Raw genomic sequence first — 12,755 nt, 5'->3', positions numbered from 1 at the left:
GTGTGACAAATAATCTATTCCTTAAAGGTAATGCATCCATAGTTTCAATTTTATTTCCACTGCGTAGTCATAAGTAACGTGACAAACCCGTGCTTTTTAAAACCAGGAAGTTATATAAAACATCAAACAAATATGTGTATTAAGAATCTATCATCTAAATAGTTTTATGTGTAGACTTAGTTCAAGGTTGCTAGATGCTGTGTGCAGTCGTTTCTTCGCTTGCAAAATAATTTATCAGATTTTGTGATTCTAATCTTGTAAGTATTTTTTTTATTCTTATTTGATTTTTTTAAAGACTTTAATTTAATCATTAATACAATTACGCGACAATAACTAATTTAAAAAACAAAACCTATACTGTTTTTTTTTCCCGCATTTATTCAAATATTCGATTTTATTTAAACATTCCATATTATTAAAAATTAATAATCAATAGTATTAATCGTTTAAATTGCAAATTGCCTTACACGTTTGTAAGGTAGTTTGATTTTTTTATAATTTGTCGATTCCGGTAGATTATTAAAGCGAAAAAATATAATTTTAATGTTAATAATAACGCTGAATATCAAAATGTAATTTGAATAAATAGATTATTTAATAAGATCGTAAAAAATATAATTTATACATAATAGGGGGTAATCATTGTACTTGATTACCCCCTTTTTTAAATATTATCAAAAGTATAATTCAACATCTTAATTTTGAGCTATTCACAAGAAAATGTAGTAATTTAATTATCAAAATATTTTATTACATAGATTTTTACAAGCACTGAACAGTTTCCGTTTTGCGTCTTGGTTACATTGCCAAATAGTAAAGAGCGGGTATGGTGCACCAGGGCTCCGAAGCTAACTAGACACCAAGAGAAAATTATTAACAAACAACTAAGGACGTTCAGACTTTGTTTATCAAGGAAATTATATTTCTTTACCAGTAATATCAATTTTGTGTACATTTTTTAATCTTATGATGAAGGAAAAAAAGTCTAAATAATCGCCACGCATTACACCGCGACCGAGATTTAATTTTTTATGACATAATGTCATGTATGTGTATAAAAAAATACGTACAAACAATATTACGAGGTTAATTTTTACTGTTTTGGCCTGAAATATATTTTTATTTATGATTAACTCTCACTCCTGCGGCAATTGAAGAACTTTTAGCTACCCGAAGATTATAAAAATGTTTTGGAAGTCAATTCGAAGTCGCATTTGCTTTGAAAACAATCGAACTTCGATTTAAGTAAATTGTAGAACGATTTTGTAAAAAGCGCGCTAGAGATTGTGTATTTTGTTGAGACGTCTTTTAATCTTTTTATGTTGTATCTATTAATATGTACATATGTCTATGTATAATATTTATTATTTACGGATGTCGTCTTCTTTAGATAAACTTTATTATTACATAAAATTAATTTCTTTCTTTTCCCCCTATGGGAATTGGGGGGTTTAGCGACCTAACTTCATTACTGATAGGCCTTATCAGTTTGTTTTTATAGAAATAAAATTCGTTATTATACCATGCGTTGGTTCACAATAGTGTCGAGTATTCTGAATGATTTAGAACAAACACTTAAAGTCGGATATCCGTTTTTCCTACTCCTTGTACAATTCATCTACAATTTTCATTATATGTATATTGTAAACGATAATGATATAGAACAAATATAATATAACAATGCAAAAATAAAACAATACAATATTGTCGACGCTTATCAATGTGAAATCGTGTATCAATGTGTGTGTCGTGTATTTCTCACACGAAACATTACTGTTTAGTTTAAGTAAAAAGTGAAAAAATTAACAGTTGCCGTGCATAAAATTAATTCAAAACATATATTAAGCACATGAAAATTCACTCGTGCTAACCTGCAATTTTTATTTAAAAATCACATATTTTTACTACTGAGCCATCGCGACAATAAACAATAAACTTTATATACAAAAATGTGTATATTAATATATGAAAAAAAATAATTGCACATTATTATGAACGGACGGTTTCTTCTAGTACAATTAAAGGTATATTTAATAATAATCACTTACAAATAGGGGATTATTTTATCATTTAATCAAATAATTATTTCATATACTTAATATAATTTCTACCTCTTTCCCACAAACTAATATTTGTATTTATATAGGTACATATATGTGATAAAACATATCAACTACGTTATTTTAAACAAACATTTACACATAAAACAGTCAGACTCGTGTTATTTGCAAAATAGATCTTGTTGCAAGTAATAGACTATTAATACAAGTACTTTTGAATAGTAATCCATAGTTTTACAATGTTCGTTCTAAAAGAAGAACAAAAAAATCAATAGTAGGATAGCCACCTATATTGGATTTTACAACTACTGCTCTTTTTCGTTTAAAAAATATTTACCATCAGCTTGACCTTAGGTTTACCTACCTTAGGTCCCCTTGGAGTATGCTGCTTTAAATTACCGAGTAATTTAAATGAGTAAGCCATTACCGTTATTGTATATGACATGTACTTATGGAACCGATTTTCAAGTAGCACTTTTGAATAATCTCACTTGAAGATAAGTGGTCACAAGTTCTCATAGGCAATTGCTTTGTAAGAACTATTAACAAATCATCACATCGCAAATGTGTCACCAATGTTGGAATGTAAGATGTAATCTCACACACAACAACAAGACTCACTCACCATTCGAACTGAACATAACAAGTATTGTTGTTTGGCAGCATATAATGAGTGAGTTGTATCCAAGTAGGCTTGATCTTTGTTTATCTTTCACTAAAATAAACGATCACTAATTCCACCTTACTAAATACCATTAATAGTATTTGGTTAAATTAAAAAAGATGGAAATTGTTTGGCAAATAAATCCGTTCTGACCCTGAAAGGTAAAAATATACAATGGTTCATTGAATAAGTATTAAATTGCCTTGTTCCGTGTATAGTGGCCACTGTACTAGGAACAGGGCAATAATAATTGTTATGATTGTATTGAATATACATATGTAAGTATATATGAAGATAGATGGACACTTGTTATTTTGCTACCAACCTTTGAAAATAAGATGTTATATCCCTTGTGCCTGTAGTGCAGTGCCGGAAAAATCAGTACAATATATTAGAATATGCCATATAGTATAACTACGTATTATAATTTATGCTATGCCACGGAATTGTTAGAGCCACGATGCCCCAGTGGTTAGAATGCGTGCATCTTAACCGATAATTTCGGGTTCAAACCCAGGCAAGCACCACTGAATTTTCATGTGCTTAATTTGTGTTTATAATTCATATCGTGCTCGGCGGTGAAGGAAAACATCGTGAGGGAACCTGCATGCGTCTAATTTAAACGAAATTCTGCCACCTGTGTATTCCAACCCGCGTTGGAGCAGCGTTGCTCCAAGCCTTCTCCTCAAAGGGAGAGGAGGCCTTAGCCCAGTAGTGGGAAATTTACAGGCTGTTAATGTAAAAAAAACGGAATCGTTGCCCTAATCATTTTAGTGTAATATATTATGCTACTCTTCTTTCTGGTGTAAACACTTGGATAAGCTTATTCTTTTGAGTTCCTGTGTTATAATAAAATTAATTGTAACTAAACCCAGGTCATATACAATTAGGATTATTTTTATTATTTTTCGGTCCACATATATCTTTAATCATCCAACAGTTTCCACGAAGTGAATAAATATTTATAGATCTGTGCTAGACAAATGCATTCTACAAGTAACAATTTTAAGTCATTTTATATTTCTGATAGTCATAAAAGGTAAAAGGTAACTTTAGTTTAGTTTTTTGTTTGCTAAAATATATTGTTTTCATACTGTATCATAGTGGACAGAAAAAAATATAATAATGTAAATTATCATTGGTAGAATTGCTTTACAGTAAAGCATATGGGCTTAAGCGACTGCAAAACTTAACTTTTGTGCTCAATTCTAATCATATGGTTTATCTTATTGGTTTTATTAATTATTATTTATTATGTAATAGTTTAAAAAATGTGTTTTTATTTTGGATATTGTATCTACTGTTGGTTGTCCCAATGAAAATAAAACAGTAAAACGAAATTTACATTAGACTATAATTCAAATTACTAAATATTTAATACGGGTACATTTACATATACAGGTAGGACGTTTAAGAACGTAAAAGTACATTAAAATATGGTAAATCGATAATTTATATGTGACATTTTTGTGTTATCACATAAAAAAATGTACTCAGATTACTATTTATACTGAATGTATATTCTGAGACAAAATGTATTTACTTATTAAATAGTTGACCCCATCTCCGTGCTTAATTCTTAAGCAAAGAAACTAATCCTATCATTAATTAAATTACAGAGCTAAAAATGGATGACAATAGTGAAATATTAAACAAAATATTGGACAAAGTAGCTAAGGAACAGGAATATGAAGACGGCGAAATATCTGTGAAGTCCATATCGAGTGGTGGGGCCAACTACACCAGCTATCTGCACCTCGCCACGGTCTCAGCACCAGGGAAAGATGATCTGAAACTCTTCGTGAAAGTGGCAGCCATGGGCGAGAAGATGAGAGCATTTGCACCCTTAAGAATTTTCGAAACTGAAAGTTTCTTTTACAACAATTTGCTTAAAATCTATCAGGAATTAGAGGAACGACACATGGTCCCTGTTGAACACAGACTTGTCACGCCAAAGTTTTATGCAAGCAACGATGAATGTTACAAAGAAGCACTAGTTTTAGAAGACATGACATCGAAAGGCTTTCAAGCCTTTGACAGATTTAAGTCAATAGACTGGAAGTATGCGTTCAAAAGCGTTCAGAACTTAGGTAAGCTGCACGCATTGTCTATCGCATGGTCTGTAGATGACCCAGAAGAGTTCCAAAAGACTGCAGGACTTAAGTCTGATAGCAATATTGAAACAATCTTAGATTTTTTAAAGAACGTTACGACCAGCGCTCTGGAAGTGACAAAGCCAGAGAACAAAGAGAGAATGTCGAATTTTTTAAAGGAAATGACTGTACTGAATGTCTTTACTAATTTTTATAAGCCTATACGATGTCCAGTACTAGCACATGGGGACTACAGGCCAAGTAACTTATTACATAGGGTTCACGATGTAAGTATTAATGCCTTACGTTATTAGAATTATAATAAAGCAATTATGATTTTTTCAATTATTCAAAGAGGAAATAAGCTCATTGATAATAGTTACCTGGACATTAATGCTCTAGGTCATATGCCATAAATACGACACCAGGTGTCGTCTAATTAAGAGTTATGTCCCTGGTGGATAAAGAAGAACACATCAATAATGAGTATTCTTGTTTGACGATAAACACAATTTTGAAATTAAAATTTTCGAAGTCGCTTGTCTTGACTAAATAACATAGCGATATTTATAAAATATTTATGTTCCATGTTTACAAATTTTAATACATTACAAAAAATATAATTTTGTAGGGTTTGTGCAAACTAGTTTGGTATATATATCACCTATTCATCACTCATCCTACTTCTAGTGTTGTATTTGAAGTGAAATATATCTTGTGTCATTGTCGAATAGGCGGCGACTTATGATTAGGTGACCCATTTGTTAGACTACTACCCGTTTGTTATTAAAAACAGTTTTAAATTAATAACCGTGTGAAATAATACGCGAAAAGATTGTTTAGTGAATATTTATATTTCATTGGTTTAAAAAAATATAACAAAAAATTGAGACGGGTTGCATTTGACTATATCAATGAATATAAATCTCAAAACGTCCTTGGACCGTAAAGTGATTGATGTCTCGTATGGCGAGGTATCCATAAACAACATTGTAATTATTTATGTATTATTTGCGCATCTGTCTGTCAAATGTTAATCTTACGTGCAAATATTAATTAATTGCAATTATGACGCCGTGTGTATAAAATATAAATATATTATATATCTTATATAATTTATTATATGTTCGCCGGATTGTCAAACTGATAAGAGAACCATTTCATGCAATTGAATTTCAATTTCACATTCAATATTCAATATTATATTTTTTTTTTTTTTTTTTCTCGTGAACAAGACATTCGTAGATAATGTCGAAATATCGAGCTCCACCAATTAAAAATAAAAAACATGGTAAATATCCCGTTTTAGATACTGTTATTATATATGTTATCAATCTTGAGTTTGATTCTCTTGGTTTTGAAGTTTGAATAACATTGATATTTTTATTTAATTTATAACGAAGCGTTTAACGTCAGTACCCACTCAGTCTCTTTAGAAGCATCACGGGTTCGCTTGTACATGGGCAGGGCCTCCAATAAGTATATCTTATTATTTTTACCTTGGGAAATTCTCTAAATTCCTGGGGTACAGAGACTCCCCCCCACTCCCGGCAATTCTTACACGTGTTATAACATAGGTGAAGCGCCAACCAAAGTATAATTTAAAAAGTATATCTTATTTTGTCCTGACAAAGAGAAAAACGTGTTCCTTATAATAAGGAAAATACATAATTAATATAATAAGTATATAATTGATCGTTATTGAATCGAGATTCTGGATGATAACATATAAATAATCTGTTTTTTCCTCACTACATGCAATGCTCGTCATGTAATTTCGTTACCGGCACGAATAATTTCAGCCTTTGTTTTATTATTATATACCTTGATAGCTGGGAATTATCTGTCCAACAAAACAACTCAATTTGCGAGACATTCGGTTTCCATACATCCCTAATCCGATATTCCGAATGAGGAAGTTTCATGATGTTGTTAATATTATATTCAACGTAATGGTATTAAAATATAGATCAAAACTAATCCATCACTGAAAGAATTTTTGAAATCCATCAATAAATGACTTAGAAATAGATTATTAAAGTTTACGTATTTTAGTACGGAACGTCTATAGTTTACGATTCGCCTGTGACGTCATTTGACCTGTTCGGTATCACCGCACCACGAAACGAATCATTCAAGTATTTTTCGTGTTTTTTAACGTAAAGTCGTTTTATTATTTTTTATTTATTAGTGTTTAGTTTTTATTTTACTATAATGGAAGAAGGTTTTGTCAAAGGACAAAGTGATAATTTGCCTAATATTGATATATACACAGTGATGGACTTTTTTTCTTCAAATCCGTTTTATGTTAGTGCTGAAATAAAAGGAGTTAAACTTTTTAAGTAAGTACATCCTTTTAAGTTTATTTAACCAACCACATGGTCTAACTTACAAATATGATTTATAAATAAAAAACCTAATTATAAGTAAAAAACTGATTCTAGTTTAGTACTGGTTGTTGGTTGTTTACTTGAACTCTTTTGTTTCTCCTTTTATTTGGATGATTCGAATCGATTGATTCTGGAAATGTAATGTTCTCTGGTAGCGGATCCTCTGTTTCATCTGACTCCATGGCATCACACTCAATAATTTCAAAACATTGAATAGAAGACGATTGACTTGAAGTCGACGGTGCTTCTTTTGTTAAGACTTTCATAAAATTCAATCCGACATCTTTTTTCATATGCTTCTCGTTCTTTTTGAGGTTTCACTGCCTTTTGACAGTCAAATTTATGAGAATATATTTCGGGTTTTAACTTTAATGTTCCCCCAACCAGTCGATGTTTTACTAAATTTTCTGTGTCATTTTCAACCTGTAAATAAATTATATTTTCACAGCACTTAAATAAATTTACATAAAATATATAAGTTGTTATTTTTACTGAATCAGTTATTCCAAACTTACTCACGACTCAAAAGATATATTAATAGTTACTTACATCAAAATGATCTTCACACACATATTTGGTGCTTTTAGGGCCAATTAAATCACGCTTCATTACTTTGCACCATTTTTTCCTTATTGTTATATTATTTGGTACCCGAAATATTTTATTGGGATTTTTAAATGTTGTGCTTTGACACATAGGAACAATATAATATTTGTAAGCATTTTTTTTAACTTCTGCCATCGGGTAATAAACGAAATACGAATCGAATGGCGTGAGCAACTACACAACAATACATTCGTATTTCGTACGTACTCGGCGAACACCCGATGTGTCGTCTAGGTCAAATGACGTCACACGACGGAACGCCACGTATAACAAAATTATTCTTAAAACCCCAACTTCAAAGTCCCATAACTTTCTTATTTCTTAAGATATTTTATCGATTCTTTCACGTGTTTGTTTTATTTTATCTAAATTTTTATAATGTATCAAAAAAAAAATTATGTAAACTTCTTCATTGGTCCTCAGTTACTCGTTAAATACGTAAATGATTATCGAAGGTTCTGGGTTCATCTGGCATTTCTGTATTTTTCGCGGTAAAGAATAATATATCGAAGAAACCTACATGGGTCGGTTTAATTTGGCGCATATGCTCACCATTCCGCGTTGATGCGGGACGGTGGTATGAGCTCCACACTCATTGTCCAGCAATGGGACATTTACCAGCAAGATTAGTCAAATTAAATCATATAGATTTAATTAATTATCTTTTATAAAAATACTTGAAACTCATATCGAGGATCTCATACACGATGGTGTATGAGATCCTCGATATGAGATTTTCGAGGAAATGAAATTTTTAAGGAAATTGATGAATTTCCTTAAAAATTATATTTATCTTAAAACAAATGAGCTATTTTTTAAGCATATATGAAAAACTAAATGTAACTATGAATAAACAAAATAAATAAATATTCACAGGACGGCGAAGTCGACGTCATCTCCGTGGATTACCAGACCTTGCAGATGAGCAGCCCCATCATAGATTTGATGTACTTCATTTTCACCGGCTCCGACAAGAACTTCAGGAAACATCACATGAAAGACACCATAGAACATTATTATACGGAACTGCGTGCCGCTCTCGAGAGACTCAATTTAAATCCTGATGAAGTCTACCCGAGGGACGACTTCGATTATGAATTACAAAAGGTATATATATATACAGATCCTATCAATAACTAACTGCTCCACGCGGATTCACCTGCGTTAACCGTTCCTGCGTAACCCTCCCCTCAGTGAGTTGTAGCGTGACGTTAAATAGCCTATTAATCTTCCTCAAATGCAAAAATATTTTTCTCGTAATTTCAAAGATTAGCGCGTTCAAACAAAGAATGCGTCTCGATGCGCGTGGGTGTTTTATCATATAATATACAGATAGTATATTGACTGTTCCGTATTTGTAGTCATTTGTTTAATGTTTCGAGTAATAACTATATGAACACAATAAGACTACTTCTCTTTACTACAGACATTTAACATCAAGCAGTAATTTTCAAACTGGCAAGGTGTGTGAAAATGGATAGCAAACACAGATGCACTCTCTATTCCCGAACTCTTATAATCAGATGGAACTGTACGTGCTTTGCAATGCACGAGTGCGTAAACAACTTTAAAACCCTGTGCTTTTACTGAGAATTTGTCGACGAAAACACTGAATGAAAAGACTTTTTATGTTCGAGCCGAGCTTCAAACCAAGACCATAAAATCTGCAGCCTATAAACTAGTCACTATAAGAACGAAATCAACATGACATACACGGTCATAACGTAATGACATATCTTTGTATAATAAAAAATTGTCATGCAGAAGGCGTTCTCACTTAACTCGACTGCATTAATAAATATTTGAACATTAATGACTTATTAATTTAAATAATAACAAATATATTTACATATCAAGTTGATGTACAAACATCAAACGTTTTCAATCAATATATATCAAAATAAACATAAAAACCAACAATAAGTATTTGATATAGTCATAATTTGACTTTAACTCGACCGGTACCCAGTTTCGGGCAATTTCCATGCCTTTGTCAAAATTTCATCTATATACACAACAATATTTTAAAGAAGGTACAAGTTATAAATCACCCGGGAGCTTCGTGGAGCCAAGCCAAATCGTTGGGTTTTGAAGAATTGGCCTACATACACAACAACAACCTTATTTATAAATGTGTGCTTCTAAGTCCTTGCCTGTTTTAATCTATATAAATTGCAGTGGTTAAACCGTTCAGTCATTTAAAGCGATATTTTGTGAAAGCAATATATTATAAAGGGTGTTTTGTATACGTTCACCTCATAGAATTCAATCGGGACTTAAATTTTAAGTCTTTAGAACCGCTATATAGACGACTTTGACATCTACCTGTTAGGTAACTTATCTTTTGAATCAGTTCATTGTAGATAAACAAATGTCAACTAAATCCGTTCAAATCCGTAAAGGTGACAAAGATCAGAAATTTTCACGTTTAGTAGAATAAATTATGATGTATATAATCGGTACTATACATTACGAGCTTGATTGAAGCCGTATTCACCATGAATATTCAGAATTTACTAAGACCTGATAAAAAGATGACATAAATTAAATATGAGAAAAACTCAAATGTTATTCTATTCTAGGTGATGCCCTTCGGTCTTCTGATCAGCATGTTCTGTCTTCTCATCATAACGGTTCAAGAAGAGGATGCTCCTAAGGTCAACAAGGACATTGAGATAAACGACTTCGTCGTCAGCCCGAACGATCTCTACAAAGAGAGGCTTAATGACATTATTGATGATTATATTGACATGGGATTGCTTTAAAATATTCTTAGTTCATAAGTTTTAAGTTCTGTCGAGGCTCAATTTAGTCCACTAACTAAAAAATACACTGGATTTAAATAAGTATAAAAGTCCAGTCAGATTTCATATTTGACTAAATATTAAACGCCCATTGGTAGAAGCTGAGACATCAGCTACCATCAACAAATCAAAGTAAATTTTTCTTTAAACAGCGTTTCAGAATGTGCGGTTAGACTGTTAGATACAATCATAGTTCTCATTGTACTAGTAATCTTCCACACTATGGATTTTGGTGAACTAAGTTTAGCCATGCGTGAAACTTTATTTTCAAAACAAAGTATAATAAAAGATCACAATTTCCTTATCATGTCCAAATTAATCCCAATTACCAAACATATAAAAGGTGTTTTTTAATCATAGGTTTAACCAAATTTTTTTTGAAAAGTCACCTGTGGACCCCTTGGAGTATTATATGATAGTTCTTTTGTTATGCTCTGTTTCAAAGTATTTTCTTTTATAAACGTGATTTATTGACGTAATTGCAAAATTTATACTCACAAAAAATTTTGCATTCAAATTTATTATATTTTATTTGCGTTCTGTTTTTAAAAATAATTTTGGATATTTTTTGGACATATTAATTGTTCATTAATTTTTTACAATTTTATGATATAATGATAATGATGATTGAATTATCAATTAATTATTAAACATGTATTCATTTTTAAATACTTATAATATAAGCTGATATAAACGTAAAATGCATTTTTTTTAATTTCATCACCTCGTCGCCGTTTTTGTTGAGTTAACATGGAACCTATATGATCCAGTAGTCACTGGATCTGATAGTTAGCACACGTGAATTGCGCCACTGAATTTTAATTAACTTCAATTGTTTTTGTGATCTCTTGCACCTCAAACCTCTATGTGTTGGATGAATAGTGCCACGTGTGATGGTAGCGACCCGCATTGCAGCAGCGGGGAGAAATAAGCGTCGTTGTCCAACAGTAGAACATCTACTGCTGTAATTTGAAACGAAATGATAAGAACTGTCTGATAATCATTTATCATTTAGTCGCCTTGACCTATATTGGCCACCGCGGCTAATCTCAAGGGAGAGCAACCAACTAAATAGGACAAATTATAGTGCACAAGACTGTGCGTAAACACAGGTGCAATCTATTCCCTTAATCTCATAATCCGATGGGATGACAAATCCCACACAAACAGAATGAGTTCAGGCTCAGGACTAACAGCTTTACATGTTTTCCGAGGCTCTTACGCATACCTACTACCAACATCGAGACTCCGGGCAGTTACATAGTAGCTCTAATTTTTTATCGACTTGACCAACGAGGCAGTCTCTTTTTTATATACTTAAAATAGGTAGCAGTGTGGCAAATGTGTTAATTGAAGGTACTTTGTCATCACTGCCCTTTGACATGACACTGTTAGAATTTTTAACCATACTTTAAAATTTAATGCGTTTCCAATTTTGGTGTGAGGATTATTTAAATAACTTCAGTACCAGTGTCTATGGATCTATAAATATTTTAACATAAATAAGAGATAGACAGTTATTATTTATTATAAAAGTTTGTATTTCTTTAGCTGTTACAAATAAAATCATACCTTATATTTAAAACATAAATTACAAACAATACATTGTATTGATTACGCACACAAACATATTTTATATTAAATTTGAAGGCCAATTATAGCCAACTACGATCAGGGGATATCACAGGTGCACTCTCCTTTGCCTCACTTTCATAGTTCGATAGATGGGACGGCATTGTATGACTTTCCGTACTTTTTAAATCACTGGTTTTTTAACACTTTTAAACTCGCAACTGCTACTGTCGATTTTTTAACAGAAAAATTCAAAAACTGGTTTTTAATGGTCTCAAATCTGGATTTCGGGATCTGCAGTAAGCGTGTAATCTATTTAATATATCAACGATTAAATTAATCATTATAATAAATATTAATTTGTTTGCACAAAGTATGCAAAGGTACTTCTGAGAAGAGAAGAGAAGAAGCAAATAAATAGAGCAAATATATACAAAATTTATAACAAAAATCAAATAATAATAACAATAATGAGCAAATACATAAACTTATAAATAATTGTGACGAAAGTGAACATAAATATTGCTAGCACCCATTCAATAAAGTGATGACCTTGAGACTCATGA

The 12,755-nt window shown here is 31.6% G+C and overlaps 1 protein-coding gene across 2 annotated transcripts; it reads left to right on the top strand.

Moving 5' to 3' along the window:
• Nucleotides 1–11,245, top strand: LOC113398657 (uncharacterized). 2 transcript variants are annotated; one of them, XM_026637515.2, is made up of 4 exons: nt 1–257; nt 4,344–5,104; nt 8,690–8,920; nt 10,396–11,245. In XM_026637515.2, the coding sequence occupies exons 2-4, from the start codon at nt 4,352–4,354 to the stop codon at nt 10,576–10,578; spliced, it is 1,167 nt and encodes a 388-aa protein (XP_026493300.2). In that variant the 5' UTR covers nt 1–257; nt 4,344–4,351; the 3' UTR covers nt 10,579–11,245. The 2 variants fall into 2 exon arrangements, with proteins under 2 accessions (XP_026493300.2, XP_064073805.1); XM_064217735.1 differs by having other exon boundaries at nt 196–254; nt 4,342–5,104.
• Nucleotides 11,246–12,755: the final 1,510 nt, after the last annotated feature.

Source organism: Vanessa tameamea, chromosome 18 (assembly GCF_037043105.1).
Source record: "Vanessa tameamea isolate UH-Manoa-2023 chromosome 18, ilVanTame1 primary haplotype, whole genome shotgun sequence".
NCBI lineage: Eukaryota > Metazoa > Arthropoda > Insecta > Lepidoptera > Nymphalidae > Vanessa > Vanessa tameamea.
This window is presented reverse-complemented; position numbering and strand designations above follow the sequence as displayed.

What these genes read in the sequence shown, in the direction of transcription:
- LOC113398657 (XM_026637515.2), top strand. Translation starts at nt 4,352, where the DNA reads ATGGATGACAATAGTGAAATATTAAACAAAATATTGGACAAAGTAGCT. An exon ending in TATTACATAGGGTTCACGAT is followed by an intron (nt 5,105 to 8,689) that starts GTAAGTATTAAT and finishes AAATATTCACAG; the next exon opens with GACGGCGAAGTCGACGTCAT. An exon ending in TCGATTATGAATTACAAAAG is followed by an intron (nt 8,921 to 10,395) that starts GTATATATATAT and finishes ATTCTATTCTAG; the next exon opens with GTGATGCCCTTCGGTCTTCT.